General features: G+C 37.0%; 1 protein-coding gene across 1 annotated transcript in view; it reads left to right on the top strand.

Moving 5' to 3' along the window:
• Positions 1 to 21423, top strand: part of Apoltp (Apolipoprotein lipid transfer particle) — a 175295-nt gene that overhangs the window by 117405 nt on the left and 36467 nt on the right. Inside the window, exons 25-28 of the mRNA XM_090401346.1 lie at positions 4946 to 5319; positions 7641 to 7885; positions 8108 to 8456; positions 18731 to 19341. Coding sequence (XP_090257472.1) covers positions 4946 to 5319; positions 7641 to 7885; positions 8108 to 8456; positions 18731 to 19341 — 1579 coding nt within the window. The remainder of the gene's footprint in view (positions 1 to 4945; positions 5320 to 7640; positions 7886 to 8107; positions 8457 to 18730; positions 19342 to 21423) is intronic.

Raw genomic sequence — 21423 nt, 5'->3', positions numbered from 1 at the left:
GGTACCCAAGGAGTGGAAGGAAGGTGAGCTAGTGCCATTGCATAAGGGTGGTGGCAGACTGGAAGTGTCAAATTATAGACCAGTTTGTGTTTCATCACTAATTAAGATGTTGGAGAAATTAGTGAGGGACCTTATACAGCATTGTGCAAATAAGGGTAATGTTATTTATTGAGAGTCAACATGGATTTGTTAAGAGGTGCTCTTGCTTTAGTAATATGATTGCCTTTAAAGTGACAAGAGTGGCTGATGAGGAAAAGGCATTCTTTTTGGATTTTACAAAGCATTTGGCATTTGACAGGATATCACATGATAAATTGCTATTTAAATTGCAGCACATGGGTTTACATTTCAGGTTTGGCTGTCTGATAGGTATCAGAGAGTTGTGTATGGGGTGGACAGTATCAAAGAAGCAGAACGGTACAAGTGGGATCCGACAGGGCTCAGTACTGGGACTATATTGTTTAACCTTTATATTAATAACATTGTCAATGGATTGCAAGGGAATATTCAGTTGTTTGCAAATGATGTGAAGCTTGGAAAGGTTATTAGTAATAGTGCAGATGTGGTAACCCTGCAAGAGGATTTGAATAAACCAGATAGATGAATGGGGATGTCAGTTTAATGCAACCTAATGTAAAGTCTTGAAGTTTGGGATTCATCAATGGAAGGCTGCATACTCTGTTTGGGGAACTATACTGGAGGAAGTAGGGGAGGCGAGGGATCTGGAGGTGATGATTGATCAAAACCTGAAATTCAGGGAACATATTGCAAAGGTGGTGAAGGTAACCCAGAGAATTACTGCAATACTGAGAAGGACACTGACCTGCAGAGATAAAAGCATTGTCATTCCATTGTATAAAGTTCTGATCAGACCACACTTGGAATATTGTTCTCAAATTTAGTCTCCAGGATTTGAAGGAGATAAATTAACTGTGGAAGGGATGCAGAGGCAGATAACAAAGATGGTTTCAGGACTATACAACGTTAGGGAATGTGGACTGCATAGTTTCATCAGTTGAAGGAGAGGTGATATGATTGTGGCTTTTAAACTGTTTGGAGGTAGTTACAGAGTTGACACTGAGGAGTTTTTCTGCTGGTGGGAGAGGAGGAAGGAGTGAGGACAAGGGGCCATCCCTGGAAGTTATAAAAGGAAGCTGTGAGCAAGAGGGAGAGGAGTGGTTTCTTTGCATGGAGGGTGGTTGAACTGTGGAATGCATTGCCTGATAGAGTTGAGAACATGAATGGTCAATGAGTTCAAGGAATGGTATGGTAAACTTTGTGTTTCCTAGGATGGGCCTCCCACGATGATTCTTTTGGCTCCATGGAAGCCTGAATCATAATAATAATAACAACAACATACCTTTCAGCCACTTCCTTATCCATTCCCATTTCCTCTAACTACTTATGTAATAGTTTTTCATGTAATATTATAAAATATATTACAATCACAGTGTAGGCATTTCAGCTGTCACTGTATTATAAAATGTGAGTAAATTACTAAGGAAGGACCTACCTTTCATAAAGCCATGCTACTCACCATAGAGTATCACTTTCAAATCCTTCCATTCCAAAATTCTACTTTTAACCAACTTTTTGAATAACTTAACTACCATTCATAAGATACTAATTGGTTTGTAATTTGCTACTTCTGTCTTGGAGTGTTCTTTATGTAATTGGAAGTATCTTGCTCTCTTTCCATTCCCCTGGAACATTGCCGGAGATGAGATTAAATATCTTGGTCAGAAGCACTGACAGTTCTCTTAAACATTCTTGTACCTCATGGGCTAATATTCCATCCAGTCATGCCAGCCTGGTTGGCCAAGTGGTCAGCATATCTTCTCTCCATCTAATAAGCTGTGGATTTGAATTCCTCTGCAGACGTGATTGTCTTTAGGTCAAAACAAGGTGAATTTCATTGCCTAGTGTGAGACCACTATCCCACTTACCGAAGACTGAAGTGGCTTGAAAAGTATTCTCTGTCCGGTTTTAGAGCAGGGTTACTCGATTATGTATACAAATCATAAAAAAAAATGAAATTAGTAAAAAAAAAAAAAAAAAAAAGAGAGAAATTCTTAATGCACCCATGGTATGAGTGGGAGTCACATAAAAAAAAAATCCCACTGCTGTATTCACATTGATAATTCTTAATATGCTGAGCACATCCAGTTCATCTACCTCAATTCTCATCTGTCTCTGTGACATCAACAACTGCAGTTTCCTGCAATTGTTGATGTCACAGATGTACTAACTTCCTCTATGCAGATGTACTAACTGGTATCGGCTGCATCCAGGTGGATGCAGTCGATACCAGTTAGTACATCTGCATAGAGTGCAAAGGGTACAGTATTTTTAGGAAGGATAGCTGATAATGATATCAGATGATTTTAATCCTGTTAGAGTTGAGACCTATATCTGCAAATCTAGTACTAGTTTTTCATGTTGCAGTGAGTTTGAAGCCATCTGATGTGAGGCGGAGTCTAACAAGATTAAATACATAGTGGGATGATGTTACAGACCTGGTGGATCAATTGCTAGTGATGAAGAAATGCATCACCAAATATTGTAAATATGATGGGTGCGAAAAGAGTAATCATAATGGGGGACTTTAATTATCTGAACATTGATTAGGTAGCTATGAAATTACTTGGGAAGAATGAAACTGAATTTATTGAGCTGTTGTGAAACAACTTCCTCGAGCAGCATGTAACGGAAGAAACTCATGGTCAGAGAGTGTTAGATTTGATTATAGTGTCAGAGGAGGTTTCAGTTAAAGACATAAATATTCTGTTTCTGATTGGTGACAGTGATCATGCAGTACTCACTTGGTTAGACTATAAATTATATATTTAGTTTAATCCTTTATCCAGGTGTAAGCAAACAAAGTTTGCGCCTGAAGTATCTTCAAGACTGGGGCAACTTGTGGCAAAGGTGGACAAACTTCACATCACTTGCTTTAGTATCCCATAATGTAAAGCACATCTACTTGTGGACATGTATAATGCTATGCGTTATGAGAAGGTTCACAAAACCGGTCTGGGTAGTGATCCTTCCCATAATGCATAGCATTATATATGTCCGTAAGTAGATGTGCTTTGCATTATGGGATACTAAGGCAAGTGATGTGAAGTTTGTCCACCTTTGCCATGAGTTGCCCCAGTCCTAAAGATACTTCAGGTGCAAACTTTGTTTGTTTACACTTGAATAAAGGATTAAACTAAATATATAATTTCTGAATGTTCCATTCAGAAAAGTTTACATGCTGAACTTCAAAGCAGGAAATTATGACTGCCTGAGGGATATGCTGGGTTCTGTGTCATGGTATCAGTTATTAGATAGGATATCAACAGTGCATGAGGAGTGTTTAAAAAATATTTAATGATACAATATAAGAATGTGTCCCCAGAGTTTGAAGAATAAATAAAGTAGGAGTGAAATGGATGTGTAATCTAATTAGGCAAGAGATTCGTAAGAAAAAGATGACATGGAAGGAATATCATGTGCATAAGGATGATGTCAGTTATGATAATTATAAGCAGAAGGCCAGAAGAGTCACAAGGGTTGTACAGTAAGCTAAATCCGAGTATGAAAATAAACTGGCTCTGCAAGTTGAAGTCAACCCAAAAGAATTCTATCATTATGCTGCAAGAAAAAGAATGAATGAATTTGATAACTCTATGGTCAAATGCAGATGGCATGTGGATGACTGATGCAGAAGCAACAGTTCAACTAATGAGCAGCCAACCTGGTATATACAGCATTGTACTCACTGCTACCTCTTTACTGTATGAGGAAACTCATGTGGATAAGAAGGAAGTACTAGAGCTGTTGCACAAAATGAATAAGAATTCTGCAATAGGAAATGAGGGGATATCAGCACGGATGCTAAAAGAGTGTTTTCAACTGAACTGGTTATCTCCTTTGGCCTGGCTATATAATTTGTCGATGTATCCAACTATTGACCAGTCAGTATCTCCGGAATGGTGGTGAAGATTTTAGAAAAGTTGGTTAGGGCTTGCATTCAGAAATGGGTTGACAGAAATCTCTACTTTGCAACGAACAGCATGGGTTTACAAAGGGAAGGTCATGTTTTAGCAACTTGCTCACATTCTATAATAATGTTACCACTGAGTTAGATAAGGGGAATGGATACACCATGATACTTTTGGATTTTGCTAAGGCTTTTGATAGAATACAGCATGGAAGACTGTTGCATAAATTGGAGAATATGGGATTGGATTATAAATTATTGGCATGGATAAGAGCAGGGCTGCGCCAACCCGAGGGTGCAAGAGCTACACCACACCCGGGCAGCAACATTGATAGGGTGGCATTTTATGTAGCTAATATCTAATTTGGATTATACAATGCAGTATTAGGGGTGGCCGATAAAAGTTTGCACCCGGGTGGCAAATACCCTTGATGTGCCCCTGGATAAGAGGATGGCTGACTAACATACCACAAAATTGTATATGGGGGTGGAGTGAATGTGCAAGATTCATGTAACCAGTGGTGTGCCTCAAGGATCAGTCCTTGGTCCATTGCACTTGATCCATTATTCAATCTGCACATTAATGACATTGGGAAGGATTTGACATGCGACATACAGTTATTTACTGACAATGCAAAGATTAGATAGATTAATCTTAGCAAACATTATTAGCTAATTTTTGCATTCATTGATTTAAATTGAAAAATGCATATGCCCTTTGATTGTTCTCAGTTGAATGCCATTTTTATTTGTAATGGGGCTCGAAAAATCAGTTCTCAGTTATTTCAGTGCAAAAACTTGATAAATAAAATAACATCCTCCTCCTCCTCCTCCTAAAGTAAGTTTTAAAAGCATTCACCATATATAAAAACCATGGACATAACTGAAATAATATACTAATATAAACATAGCTTGACAAGTTTTACTTATTTATAAATAAGCTTTTTTCCCTTTCAGTTCTTTTACAGAGTACTTGCTTGTTCTAACTAAAGATGCTATCAGTGGTTTAATTGAGATGATGGGAACTATGGTTACCTATCTTTACAGTCAGATGATAGATGGTTTGCTGTCTGTGATGGACATAGCTAATTACTACCTCAGTGAACTTATCAGTTTGTTAAATAAACTTGAAGATTACCTCCTAAGAATCACTCAAAAGGGTTTAGAATTCACAGTAAAATATGCCATTAGTGCAGTTGAGTTCTCTATTCAGAAAGTAGAGGATGTCATTTATTTTTTCAAGGAAAGTGGTCTATATTTAATTCGTCGTTTTGTTCCATTTGTTGAAGATTGGTATGTGACAATAAAGCAACAAATGGAAGGAATTTCAGGTAGGTGCATTACTTTTTCTTCTTGATTTTATTCTCTATTTGAAAGATATTAACATTTATTTTAAGTTCATTTAAACATGTTTTTTAAATTTAGTTCTTATTATTCAGGACCTCCATGGAGTCAAAACTCATTGTGAGAAGTCCATTTTAGATAACAGTCTGTTATACTACTCCTTTAACTCATTCATTATATGTGCGCTCTATCTCAGGCATCATATATATGTTCTTGTGACATTTCATACCAAAAAGCTACTTCTCACCCTCTTATTCACCATTTTCTCTTCTATCTTCAAGGGATGGCACCTTGTTTTTATTCTCCTTGTTCTACAATATGCAAAATCTCCTCAGACTCAATCTGGTAAATGCTTTTCAACAGTTTAAATATCTCTATCATATTGATCCTTCATCTTCTCTCCACCAAACTACAGATTTTGTGACCTCTGTCTGTATGCATAACCAACATTCCATAGTCTGTCTGTTGCCACTCCAAGGTTACTTCAAATGAGTAACTTTCAAATCCTGATGCCCAAATCTGAATGCAATAATCTAAATGTGATCTGATCAGAGCTTTATACTGCAGAACCATCAGTCTCTTGTGCAGGTGGTGGTTGGATTCACCAACTCTACAGTATGTGCTCTAAGCTTCATATTTCTGTCAGTAAAGAGATTATAATTCTTTAGGATCATTATAATCCTTTAGGATTTGACAGTTCTCACTTTTGAAATACTCAAAAACTGCAGACTCAATCTAATTATAAACATATTAGATAAGAAATTATATTCTTATTTATATTAAATCCATTTTTTTTTCTATAATTGCATGTATTATTATTTTTATTTATTTTTTTTTTTTTTTTGCCTTCAGACAAATCTTTTCTCTGTAGTCTAATACTATAGATTTAAATTTCATTTCCCTGATGAACACCCAACTCAGTCAAATTTTATACTTGCATTCCTTTCAATCCAAACCTTTTTTTATAACAAATTTTGATAATACTTAATGATATTAAGATGTGTTATTTAATAAACAAAAGGAAAGAATACTAATGTGAAAAAAAAATAAGTTGGAGATTACATTCACTAGTTAATATTCCAGTTGAATTAAAATCAGCAATATCTACTGTGTGAATTTTTTGCATAAAATTAATTTTTACAATGAAAATGCAGTTTGAACGTAAAATTAGACTTACGTGGCTTAAGTATTAAGTTTCATCCAGATCACTTCATTCATTCTTGAGTTGTTTCATGTAGATAGATGGACAGATATTACAAGCTAATAGGTGCTCTTCTCTTATAAACATAACTAAATATCACATCTATTATTAATAAACAGAAAATTATGTAATTTTTTGGTTTAGTATTATATAAGAATTAGCTGATGGAAACCTCTGAGAACCTGCTGATCTTACAATTCCTTCTACCTTGAAAATTTGTGTGAATTTATACACACGAAAACTTAAGGAGTATAATGATCATGATCAGAAAAATAATAAAATGCTAATCTCTTTCTTTAAATGCTACTTAAAAAGAAATGAGATACAGGTCTCATCTATCCATGCAGAATACATGAGACACTTCAGCATCTTCAAGAAGAGAGAGAGAGGATGTTCTTTCTAGTCACTTTTTTACCTTTTTTTTATGGGACTTCCACTCCCAAAATAAACTTTTATTTATTATATTTGTGCATGCATGTGTATTTATTACATAATCCAGAGAATCTGCTCTAGGGACCAAACATGGAACTGTTTTTATCCCCTCAAGTCATTTCAGGCATCTGATAAGCAGGGCAGTGCTCTTACACTTGGAGATGAAATTCATCTCTCACCTAAAGACATTCAGAAACATATATGTTCACAGTGAGATTTCAACCTGCAACCTGCTGGCTGGAGATTAGGTATGCTAATCACGTGTCTAATTAGGCTAGCACTTATCCAGCATAAGAGCTAAATAAGTGGTGTTTTGTCTATGTACAAAATTGTTCAATGGAAATAGTATCAAAAGTCTGCATTCAGAGCTGATTTTATGATGAAATACCATGATGGGAATTTCAGGAGTAAGAAAGTAATGTAATCACTGTCTTGCTTCCTTGTAACACAGTAAAATAATTTATTTTCTAATTTAAAACATTTCCTAATTTAAAATGTAATGAAAATAAAAAAGAAGAATTTCATGAAAGATCAAGAGATTTCATAGAACATCATTGTTTTTTGCTTCATTACTGTCATATATCGTGTTTTACTTAATGTTGTATTGCTTTTATCATAGTACTCTGATTATATGTCAAGCTGACTTTAATTCATATTTCTTATGTTACTTTGTAGGTAAAATGGATGAAATGGTGACATCTATATATGAGCACCCTTATTTCTTAGCTCTGTTAAATTATTGGAATCGTGTTCTTACAACCTTTAACACCTTCCGTGAGAACAGTATACAGGTCACATACTCAGATGTTTTGAACTTCTTCCAGTCTGCTTCCGATTTAGCTGTTGAATATTACAGTGGGATCATTAACCACCCCAAAGTTGAATACATCAGTGACATTACCAATCATGCAATAACAGAGGTAAGATACTGTAAATTTTCTTATTTTTATAATTAGTAGAATTTTTAGAAAGCAGTCCTTATTCAGTTGAAATTAGTTCTGGGGTTGCTACTTTTTCTAATACATACAACATTTTCATGAAAAATTGAAGATTTGACTTATAAATGCATCAGGGGGTTTTTGTTTTGTAATGTTAATGCAAATAATATAATCAATCATATTTATTATTTTTTTTTATTTCAGAGTATTAAGATTTATAGATATTTAGGGTTGGATTCAGTGATGAAGCATTCCTTGAAATTGGCTCTTCAGCACACCAAGAATGTACTAATGGATGCCAGTCATAATGCTGTGAATGAGATCTATCGAATGAAAACTTTGCCAACATATGAAATCAAACCTGGCTTCATTAGCTTTGAATATGCAGTAATAGTCCCGGAATTTATCTTAAATGAAGTTGGTTTGGGATTATTTAAAGATTCTGAGGTCGCAGTAGCAGATGTACTATCTGAATATAGATTTTATCTATGGGATTTGTATTACAGTATGAAACGTCATCTCCATCCAAATAACTGGATCCCACCTTTCAACAGTAAGTAATCTCTTTTGTTTATAATAAAATAGTTTATTTTGGTTGTCGACTAAGGTGCATGTGACATTGTGCTTCTATATTTGCATGGAAACAATGGGTTCTGTTTTTACGCAATAATCAATGAGGTTTTTACTGTTGTCAAAAAAAAAAACATGTTAATAAATGTTCTTTATTTCTAGTTTAGTGTGTTATTAGAAATTTGTGTGTTATATATTTTTTAATTTATTTTGTTGTTTTGGCTATTAGATAATAGTTTCTGGATGATAGCATTTATTATTATTATTGCACAGGCATCTCCATGGAGTCCCACGATTTATTGTGGAAGACCCAAACAATCAACACAATATATATCGTACTTCTTGAAACCATTAACAGACAAAGCACTCAGAACTGACTCGGGAAACCAATTCCATTCATTCACTACTCTCCAAGTGAAAAATCTAGTCTTCACAACCCTACTAACTATACTTTTACTCAACTTCCAGGGATGAATTCTTGTTCTGTATCTTTTAGCCAAGTGCTGAAACACTTCCCCCATCAGTCTATAAAACCCTTTAAGTAACTTAAACATATTTGTCATATCCCACCTCCTCTTTTTTGCACTTACAACCAACTTTTGTAAATCCTCAGTCTATCCTCATAGGGAGCATTCCACAGACCACTCGCTTCTGGATCCTCTCCACCACTTCCTCATCACTAAGAAACCTGGGTGACAAGATCCACATGTGGCTTTATAAAGAGGAATGATCTTCTTCTTCTGCAGCTTCTCCCACTTAAGTGGGGTCACTGTTGATGATGAGTCTCCTCCACATCCCCCTGTCTTGGGCTGTCATCACATGCAAGTTCTTCATCCTCAAGTCCTCTTCTACCAGCTCCCTTCTATAAACAGGAATGATAACACCCTTATTAATGCTTGTTAGTGCCCTTCATAATCCTGTGAGCTACCCTGGCTACTTGAGCAATATGTCCACTAAACTTCAACTTTCTATCTACTACTATCCCCAGATCCCTGGTTTCATGGAATACAGTTCCCTGAATATGATACACAGCTTGTAATCTTTATATCCCAAAATGCTTTTTCACACTAAACTGACATCCATTGTGTTTTACCCATACTGTCAGCCTATTTAAATCATCCTGCAAGCTCTCTAAATCACCTTGATTAACTATTACTCCACCAAGCTTTGCATGATCAGCAAACAACTGAATATCTTCCTTCAGATTATTTCTTAGATCATTCATGTACAAATTAAACAGCAGTGGTAAAACACAGAGCCCTGTGGAACATCACTAGCCTTCCTACCTTCTTCCTTCCTACCTAACCTGCCTTATCCTGAATTCTGCTTCTCCATATACTACTTTTTGGTGTCTATCCATCAGCCACCATTATCCATGTCACCAGTTTCATATCCATCCCCATTTGTTGCAGTTTGAGTAACAGAATTCCATGTGGTATTCTGTCAAATGCCTTTGCAAAATCCAGCACTATCATTGTAGCCATTCCCTTTATTCAACTCAGCTGTCACTGCATTATAAAATTTTAATAGATTACTAAGGCATGGCTGACCTTTGCTAAGCCATGTTGTCACTCGTTGCGTATGATATTCTTATCCACCCATTCCTGAATTCTCTTTTTGACCAACTTTTACAGTAATTTTACCACCACCACCAATCCTGAGTTACCGATTGGTCTATAATTTTCCACTACAGACTTAGATCCTCTTTTATGAAAAGGAATTAGTTTGCTCTCCTTCCACTCTCTTGGGACTTTGCCAGATCTGTGACTTCAATTAAACAGCCTAGTCAAAGGCATCACCAGTTCTTCTGCACATTCTCTTGAAGCGCAGGCTGATATTCTATCCAATCCTACAGTTGTATTTGCATTCAGATTGCAATATCCTAAGTACCTCCAGTTCATCAACCTCTGTTCTCACATCAGTCACTTGCACCTGTTCCATAACAATATCTTCATTTGAATGATATACACTTGCAAAGTGGCAACTCAGTAGTTCAACAATTTTGTCTGCCTCTATCACCTCTCTGCCATCTGCACTCATTAAAGTTATCCTTCCATAGCCATTCTTCCTCCTGCTACTGCATAACGAAAGAACCCTTTGGGATTTTCTTTGACTTGCTCAGTCACTTTCTTCTCATAATCTGATTTTACCTTCCTTACCGTGCTGCTGGTCACTTTTCTTGCCTGATCTTTGCACTGTTCCTGAGTTAGCTTGTCACCTTTCTCCTTATATACTCTCCACAACATTTTCTTTCTTTTTTTTTTTTTCCAGCTCATACTTAATGCTACTCATTCATCTATCTCCTACCCAATTCACCCTCCCAACCTTGGATATACCACATAATACTGCTCTCTGATATTTCTTCAGTGTGATATTCCTCCAGGAATATCACACTGAAAAGAAAAATGTACTAAATGTTGAATTTTGTTGCAAACTATTTTATAGGCAGAGTGACATATATTGACTAGTGTGGAAAGCAAGATGGCAACAGTCTGTTCTGCCATGTAGCTCAACTTCAGTCAAATTGAAGTGTGAAGTAGATAAATATGTCTTTGTTAGATTATGTTGATAAGTTTCAACTGCTGTGATTGAGGTTGAAAGTCACAAGAAAATGCAGCAAAGAGGAGTGCTTGTGTGACAGCTAAGAAAGATTGTTAATGGAAGAGCATTGAGCAAATTATAAGAAAATTTCAAAAATGGGAGCAAGTAATCTTGTGAAAGAAGTCATCAATAATAGTGTGAATGGCATAAGTGATGTGGGCAGAGTGAAAGTGGGATAGAATGAATGTGGTATACTACCAGCGAATGACACAATAGACGTGTGGTGAGGGGAGGAGGAACTGCAGAAAAATTGACCCTGTTGATAAGAATAAGTGATTTGTGAGGAAGTGGACATCAAAGTGGAAGAGTGTGTGAGGGAGAACTGGAAGTATGTTGCTAAGGTATGATAGTAGTGACCTGAGATAAACAATTATTATGAATATCATGAGAGCTATGATGTGTAGGAAGAGATATCATATTTGTATATATAGAATAAATTTGAAGGTAAGAGAGCTGTTTACTGGAAATGATCTGTATTTGAGTGAGTGGCAGTGTGAAGCTGGACAGATTGATGATGAGAAGAGAAGAAGACTGCCCAGGCAGAGAAATGAAAATTAGATGATGTGCTGTGAGCAGAAGCTGCCAGGATTAGTGTGAGATAAATTATAATAGAATGAACAATAAAGATGGCCTCAGTGGGAGCAACAAAGACAAATATAATATTGAATGATGGGGTGAAGAACTGTTAGAAGGAAAGGGGGACCAAGGACAAACTACTATGCTTATACTGCAATGTTAGGTAGTATTAGGAATAAGGGGGCAGAATTTATGGCTCTGACAAAATTATTTGGCCTCCAAGTCATTGGAATTAGTGAGACATGGTTGAGAGAAGATTATATACTGACAGGAATAGAATATGATGGTTTTAGCATTTTTTGAAAAGACAGAAAGGATAAAAGAGCAGGGTGACTTATTACTGATGATCTCAGAAGAGTTTGTGTCCTCTCCATGTGTAACATCAAGGAAACTGTAGTAATATTGGCTCTGATATGAAGTTGAGGCGTACAGGAAGTCTACATATTTAATAGAGTATTGCTATATGCCAGGAAATTATAAGCATTATAATATTTCATAATCTCTGCTTATAATATTATAAGCGGATATTGGCTGAAACAGTAAAGGAAAATTCTAGAGAATATTGTACAGTTATCTGACTAGTAGAGGAAAGGATGAATATGGAAGACTGAATTTAGTTGCTAGAGATGACACGGCTTTAGAAGATATAATGTGATGTATGGAGACGTGGTGTGCAAGATAGGATGCCAGGAGTGTTTGCCTATAGGAATGATAGAAATTTGGCTATGGCAATTAAGTGGGATGAAAGGGTGGATGAGATGATTGTGATAGTGGTCACGAATGACTTGAGAGGCAATGTAAATCGGGTGGCGAGAGATCTGAGATTCTTGCTTGAGGTTGTATGAAAGAAATCGCAGAGAGGAAGCTGGGTAGGATTATTAGTAATAGTACAGATGTGGCGGCGATGCAAAAGTATTTGAATAAACTAGATAGATGGGCAAATGAATGGAGGTGTTGGTCTAATGCAGCAAAATGTAAAGTCTTGAAGTTTGGGATACATTGATGGGAGGCTGCATACTCGATTGGAGGAGCTGTACTAGAGGAAGTAGAGTAGACAAGAGATCTGGGGGATGATGATTGATAGAAAACTGAAATTCAGGGAGCATATTGCAAAAGTGGTGAAGGTAACCCAGAGGATTGCTGAAATACTGAGAAGGATGCTGATCTACAGAGATAAGAGTTATTGTTCCATTGTATAAGACCCTGATTAGACCACACTTAGACTGTTGTTCTCAAATTTGATCCCCAGGATTTGAAGGGGATAAATTAACTGTGGAAAGGGTATAGAGGTGGATAACAAAGATGGTTTCAGAACTGTACAATGTTAGTTATGAGAATTGCAGAGTTTGGTAGATAGGAGGAGAGGTGATATGATTGAGACTTTTAAACTGTTGAGAGGTAGTTACAGGGTTGACACTGGGGAGTTCTTTTGCTTGGTGGAAGAGCAGGAAGGAACGATGACAAGGGGTCATCCCTGGAAGCTATGAAAGGAAGCTGTGAACAAAGGGTGAAGAGTAGTTTCTTTGTGTGTGGGGGGTAGTTGAACCATGGAATGCGTTGCCTGATAGAGTGGTGAGAGCAAGAACAGTCAATGAGTTCAAGGAGGGTATGATAGACTTTGTGTTTCCTAGGAAGAACCTCACATGATGAATCTCTTGACTCCATGGAGGCCTGAATAATAATAATAATATAAGAAATGTTCTGTGAGTGTTTTGTCAGTATATCTTTTGTTAGTGGAAGAGGATTAGGAGCAACAGTGAGTAGCAATGATAAAGAGGAAGAAGAAGAAAAGAATACTAACAGTTCATGAATATGAAGTGTTTATTTAGAATTTTAAGTAACTTGATGTTAATAAGGCTGTAGAACTGAATTGGATATCACCATATATCTCATTCAGAAAAAAAAAAATCACTGTATGCTTATATAATGAGTTTTCTGGATTTTGCTGAAGCATCTGGTAGAGCACCACATGACAGACTGCTGTTAAAATTGAGCAGGATGGGGATGGACAGTTGGCTGGTATCCTGGTTACACAGAGGAAGGGTTACAAAGCAGGACACCACAAAATGTGATGTTTAACATAATATATATCAACAATACAGTTCAAGGTCTGAGAGGAAATTCCTCTGAGAGAGCATTTGTTGATCAGCGAAGTAATATCAACAGCTGAAAGATAATCATATTTGAAAATAATTAGTAATATTGAATTTATCTGATTATTACTACTAATGGAAGGAAAATAAAGCATTTACAATAAACTACTAATATTTCGTGATGAGTATCTCATCTTATCATTGAATATGCACAAAGAGAATGGCTCACTAAATGAAGTAAGAAAGAAATGACCAGAGATTACAGAGTGGCAGAATTCTGTTTTGCCACTATCTGGCTACTCATGTGATACTATTAGGAATCTGTGGATTCCTATATACAGGGTGTTCGGGATAAATTTGACATATTTATAATTAATTATATTTTTCCGTAAGTTACATGTATTAACACACACTTCTCTTCATTTAAAAGTTTGGACCCTTCTTCATTCATATACAAGATGTCAGAAAGGATGGATAGCTGGAACCCACCTGAATCATGGAAGAGAATAACTTGTATCATGATGATTCGTGCCCGCCATCAAAATAAGGATATTACGACTGCTGCCCAATGCTCCCTGAATACAGTAAAAACAATCAGGCATGAACTAGAGACTTGCAATGGTGACTACGAGGATGTAGCAAGAAGAAAGATCCCTAGCAGACGATCTGATTGCGTTCGTACAGCAGAATTCCTCGCAAATCTGCAGGAACAGGTGTTGAAGAACCCTGGCATTGGAATTCGGGCTTTGTTCGTGGAGTTGCTAACTGTAGTCAAGCCCTGGATAACAAGGGTAGCCAATGGTAGGCCATATGTATGGCAGCAGGATTCGGCCCCTTGCCACACCTCTGGGAAAAGTCAAAAATGGTTGTCTGAAAATTTCTACGACTTCACCAGTCCAAATGTTTGGCCTCCAAACTCCCCAGACCTTAACCCCGTGGATTATTTTGTATGGGGCGCAGTTGAAAAAGACACCAATCGCACTTCCAGTAATACAAAAGCCCAGTTAATGGATAAAATTAAAACAGTTTTTGCGGCCCTTCCCAGGGAGACTGTAGCATCAGCTTGTTCGAGGTTCCGAAGCAGAATTGAAGCTGTGATCGATGCTAATGGTGGTTATTTTGAGTAAATCTTGTTGATAGTATTGTAATTAACTCTGCCTGTAATGTTTTTTTGTCAATTCATTAAATTTAATAGATACAAAGAAGATTTTCTTTTTCCTTACGAAACTGTCAAATTTATCCCGAACACCCTGTATATATATTACTATTACTATTATTACGGGCAACTCCAGGGAGTCATTAGACTCATCGAGGGAGGCCCCAAATCATATTCATCATAACTATTCGATATTCATACAGTATCTATCATATCTCGCCTTAAACTCATTCACTGTCACAGCATCCACCACAGACTCAGGGAGCACATTCCACTCATTCACTACTCTAAAAGTAAAGAACCCAGCTCTAACACCTTTACTAACCACACTTTTGCCCAGTTTCCATGGATGTCCCCTAGTCCTCCCACAACCAGCCCTGTTCTCAAAAATATCCTCTGAATTAATTTTATAGAAACCCTTCAGTAATTTGAATGTCTCAATCATATCTCCCCTCCTCCGCCTATCAACCAATTTTTGCAACCCACAAATCCTCAACCTGTTCTCATAAGGTTCATTCCACAGACCTGCTACCATCTTGGTCACTCGCCTCTGGATCCTCTCCACCTCCTCCCGATCAAGAAGAAACCTAGGTGACCAAATCTGAGCACAGTAGTCGAGATGGGGTCTTATCAAGGCTCGATACAGAGGAACAATAACCTGCTTGTCTCTGCATGTCAACGTATTCTTCAGCAACCAAGTGATTTGATGAGCTGATTTGGCCACTTTTGCAATGTGTCCCCTAAATTTCAATTCCTTATCCACCAACACTCCTAAATCTCGTGCCTCATCAATTTCCTGGAGCACGGTTCCACCAATGCAGTAAACTGCCGCCAATCTTTTCACCCCAAAATGCATAACCTTACATTTTGCCACATTAAATTGACATCCATTCTCCTTAGCCCAGACCTCCAATCTATCCAAATCATCCTGCAAAATTTTGACGTCATCTGCATTCACTATTGCCCTACCCAACTTCGCATCATCCGCAAACAAATGAACTGTTCCTCTCAGATCCTTTCCTATATCATTTATGAACAAATTAAACAGCAGTGGTCCAAGAACAGATCCTTGTGGCACAGCACTAGTCACAGGCCATCTTGTGGACTCTACTCCTGAGTAAACCACTCTCTGATATCTCTCTGTCAACCACCCTCCTATCCATCTCACCAACCCTATGTCCATACCCAGCTGCAATTTACTGATTAGAATTCCATGTGGTATCCTGTCAAAGGCCTTAGCAAGGTCCAATAGAATCACTGTAAACCCATTACCCTTATCCAGTTCAGCTGTCACTGTGTTATAATACGTGAGCAAGTTACTGAGGCATGACCTACCCTTCACAAAACCGTGCTGTCCCCGATACAGTATCCCATTTTCTTCTATCCAATCTTGTATTTTCCTCTTGACTATTTTCTCCAAGACCTTGATAATGATTCCTGTTATGCTGATTGGCTGGTAATTTTCAACAGCAGCCTTGGAACCACCTTTGTGCAGTGGAACTATTTTCCCCTCTTTCCACCCCCTTGGGACTGACCCAGTCCTGAGGCTTAAATTAAACAAAATGGTCAAGGGCACTGACAATTCTTTAGCCGCTTCACGTATGACACGAGCTGGTATACCACATGTGGACTGAGTCAACAGCTTGTTTTTCAAAATATTCCATTAAAAAATTGTCAAGGGCGTTGGGGGGGGGGGGAACCCACAGAGGTACCTTCTGTTATTAAATTTTTTTCTTCCAAGAGAAATATCTAGAATGAATAGCAAAGGAAAACATATCTTTAATATCAGGAGGAAAAACTTTTTTTTTTTTTATAAATGATAAAGTATCATTGAAGGGAATGTGAATAGTGAGGTGATATTATTTAACATTAAATTCTCAATAGAAGTTTTAAAATTAGCAGAGTTTTTTATATCAGATGTGGTATGACCAGTGAGAGGGATAAAAGAGCTTGCTGTTTTGCTCATTTATAGCACATCTGTATCATGGGGGGGGGAGAACTGAAGGGTTTTTTTTAATTTAAATTTTTGATTTGAGATTTAGTAGGATTCTGATATAATGTCTGTGCGTGGAGGAAGCAGTCTCTGAGATTGATATCTTTTTTTTTTTTTTTAAATTGTATTCATTGGCATTAAGAATAACAATAGCACTTCCTTAAGTAGTATTCTTAGGATAAAAAATATTTAGCTTCTAACATGAGTTTTTCCTAGCACTTAAGTCTTAACACATGGAATACATTTAGCATCATTTGCTGAATGTAGGTCCTCAGGTCCTGAAATCACACAAGGTGTAAGAGTGGTTGTGCACCTAAGAAGCTCTTGATTAGTGTTATGAAAATTAAGATGCATGTTTAGTGGTATTGCTCATAATTGTATTAGATATGGTTTATATGTACTTTCAATTAAATGTGTTAAGTTTTGTGTACTGAATGTTTCATAGTGTGGCAAAGTTTAAAAAGTTTAACTGGAGAGACTTTGTGCAGTAGTGTGTGTGACATGCATCCTTTACTAAGAGTGAGTGGATTTTGGTTTGAAAATGAGAGTGGTGAGCAAATGTGCAGGAAGTGTTTGAGAGTGAATGCCAGAAATGTAAGCAAAGTCTAAGGAGATTGAGTGAAGTGGTAGATAGAGAAAAAGTGCAGAAATGATGTGAGTGATGGAGGATAGGAATGAGATAGATTAAGAATGATGGCATGTATGATGTGAGGAATGAAGAGTTAGTTTTAGTGAGAGAGCACACTTATATGAATCTATCACAAGATAAAGCATGCATATGAAAGACTACAAATGTCTGGTAAGTGGTACAACTGAGAAGAAAAAAAAAAGAGGTGCAAGGGAAGAGAAAGGAATAAGTGAGACTAAATGAGAAAGAGAGAGTGAAAAGAGAAATCAGTATGGTGATTACGTAATAAGGGGAATGCTTGACCAAAGTATGATGAAACTGTGTTTCCAGATGCAAAGGTAAGATATTAGCCCCATTAACAATGTTAATGGGGCTAATATGATACAGAAAGATAAAGTGAAAGAATTGATCATTGAAAGGCAGATACATATGATTTCAAAGAAGACAAGTATGGCATGAAGAAGGGCATGAAAGAGTTCCAGTACTGAATGCAGCAAAATAGAATTTAAGAGGGTAAAGATAGTGAAGGGAGTCTGTTGCCACAGTATGATAGAGGTGAGTTGAGAAGGAGGACCATGATTGAAAATGAGTCATTGTATGGGTTGTGCAGGAAGAATGATGTGCAGTTTGTGGATGTGTGGAGTGAGTTTGATGGATGAAAGAATCATATAAGAGTGATGGTTTGCACTTGAATGGACTACGTGTTTGGAGTCTGGAAAAAATGCTACTGAATGGAGTCAAATTGGAGGTGCAAAGTAAGGAAAACTAGATCTGTTGGAGGATTACTCAGGCAAGTGAGCATGAGAAAGAACAAAAAATGCTGATTATAGTTCTGCAAGTAACAAATCAATATGGAGAGTTGTGAATGATTGGAATGCATTGCTGTAGAGTGTTGTATCTGCAGAGAATATGAACATATTTAAGGTGTGTGTGTGTGTGTGTGTGTGTGTGTGTGTGTGTGTGTGTGTGTGTGTGTGTGTGACAGAGGGACCTCTCGCGATGAGTCTTTGACTCACCAAAGATGATAATAACAATAATATAGACCATTGCAATATTTTTAGTTTATTTCATTTGTTATTTAATTTAGAAATCAGGCAGTATAAACTGCCTGATTTCTAAATTAAATCAGGCAGTTTGCCTGATTTAATTTATGATCTGATCTGATTAAATGCCTCAAGATAATAATATTCCACTTTTTGTTTTCTAACAGCTCATGCAGTGATTGCTGGTAATCAACACTACATGACATTTGATAAATTTTTCTTTGATTTTGCTGGAGAATGTAGCTATCTCTTAGCTCGTGATTTTGTGGATGGCACATTTACTGCAGTAGTCAATTATGCCAGTGATGGGCAGCAAGTTGTCAGAAAATCTATGACAATTCTAAGTGATGGTAAAAAGATTGAAGTAAGCTCAGATTACAAAGTTACCATTGATGACATGAAAGTTGAACTACCACAGAAGATTAACCAAACTACTATTAAACGGGAAGGCCCAGTAGTTCACATACACAATGATAAAGAAATTGACATCTTCTTTAATTTTATCCATGATGTCTGCACTGTGAAAATGTCTGGTTTCTATTTTGGCAAGACTGCTGGTCTCTTAGGCATTTATGATTATGAGCCTCATCTGGATATGATGACACCCGACAGGAAGATTGCTGATAGTATTGAATCTTTTGCAAATAGTTGGGAAGTTGGAACAGGGAAGTGTCATAGTCATGGTAACATGGCTTCTGTTGCATCTAATGATTATAGGGTGAAAGAAACGTGCAGGGAGCTGTACAAGAATGAAAATTTCAGGCTGTGTCTCTCACAGGTTAGTGACCTTTCTCAGTACTTTAACTCCATTTGACTAATTACAATATTTTTTATAAATAAAATTACATTGGTATCAGTTAACAAAAAAGCATTAAAGAGTGTTTAAGCCTTAATTGATTGCAATTAATTGACTTGCTACATGTAGAAGAAACCAGAACACGTGTAATCCACTTTAACATGCTCTGCTTTTTAAAATGAACAAAACACAATTAAATGTTATCAGTTTTATCAACTAAGTCATCATAATATCCCACTTTGGCAATATTTTTATTATTGACTATTTATTCTTAACTGAAATTTAAGATGCATGATAAATGTACATAACTGTTGTTTTTAAAAGGTAATGTAATGATGCTAAGTGTTAAATAATTTAGAAATCCTGCTCTACCAATCAAATATACAACTTTTAGTTTAATCCTTTATCCAAGTGTGAGCAAACAAAGTTTGCGCCTGAAAGTATCTTCAGGATTCCCCAGTCCTGAAGATACTTTCAGGTGCAAACTTTGTTTGCTCACACTTGGATAAAGGATTAAACTAAATTTATTATATTCTAACCAAGTGAAAAATAAACTTTCAACATCTTTCTCTAAATCCAGAGTAATTTATTAAAAAGGTAGCACACCAATTGGCAACTCCTATAGGTAGAGATGACCTGCTAATGCTTCTGGCTGGTATCTCCACTTGGGCCTGGTTCCCACTGAAGAGACCTCAATAAAGGTCGAAACTAGTCTGGGTAGTGGCCCTTCCCTTAATGCATAACATTAGACATATCTGCAAGGAGATGTGTTTTGCATTAAGAGAGATACTGAGACAGGAGTGTTGGTAGCTTGCTCCACCTTTGCAAGGAGTTGTCCTGGTGTTGTACCACCTTACCCCCAGTCCTGAAGATACTTTCAGGCGCAAACTTTGTTTGCTCACACTTGGATAAAGGATTAAACTAAATTTATTATATTCTAACCAAGTGAAAAAAAAATAATAATAATAAATTTTCAATATACAACTTTTTTTTCAAGTCACTGCAGTGTGCAGGGTGGTGGTGGGGATGATAATTTCAACAAATATTATTTACCACCTAAAAACATTGTCAGCCTGATTGGCTGAGTGGTCTGCTCAAAAGGCTGCAGATTTGACTCCTGCCATAGGCATGGATGTTTGTGATTGCCCTACTAACTTTGTACGGAAAGGGCATTTGCAACCCTACCATTTCTTCTAACAGAAGGCTTCACTCCCAACACCCTATGGAGTACAGGAGTGACCATACAGTGACCAATGATGTCATATGTGATTGATTAACTAATCTAAAAACATTCACAAATATTTGTACCACAATAGAATTTAAATCCACCACCTGTGTGTTTAAGAGCAGAGATGCTGTCCATTTGGTTAGTCATCCATGGCATGGATGTTTGTGAATGACTCTAGAAGGCAGATGATTTTCATAGTATGGGTATTAAAATTATTATAGTAGGTATTAAAATTCAAAATACCACAATCTACAATGTCTACAAACCACCATTACAGTCATGACCTGATCAGATGAACTGGCCACCACCTCACCCTGCTATCTATGTTGGTGGTTTCAACTCTCATCACACCATGTGGGGCTATTCCTCTTACAATCAAGATGGTAATAATCTAGTTAATTAGTTAATTGGATGGATACATATAACCTGTATTTGATCTATGATGCCAAGCAGGAAGGCACTCTTCACTCAGCCAGATGGAGTAGAACCTACATCCCAGATCTGTGCATAATCTCTAAAGACTCTGAAGACCACCCTCTGCCAATAACCAGAACCATCCTCAACAGATTCCCTAACAGCCAATTTGAGAAACAAATTGAGCAAATCATTACAGCAATACCACCCACCCCTAATTGCTATCCCAGATTTGTTAAACTAATCAAAACTGCAGCCAAAACCTCTATTCCTAGAGGCTACAGAAAACAATACATCCCATGCTGGAGCAGGGAAACTGAGGAACTTTTAGCAAAATATGAAGAAACTGAAGACTCAACTGTTACTAAGGGGCTCATAGCAACACTCGACCAAATCTAGCTGGAAAAACTGTCACTTCTGAG

Source organism: Typopeltis vanoorti, chromosome 12, assembly GCF_054136105.1.
Source record: "Typopeltis vanoorti isolate ZY-2024b chromosome 12, IOZ_Tvanoo_1.0, whole genome shotgun sequence".
Taxonomy (NCBI): domain Eukaryota; kingdom Metazoa; phylum Arthropoda; class Arachnida; order Uropygi; family Thelyphonidae; genus Typopeltis; species Typopeltis vanoorti.
This window is presented reverse-complemented; position numbering and strand designations above follow the sequence as displayed.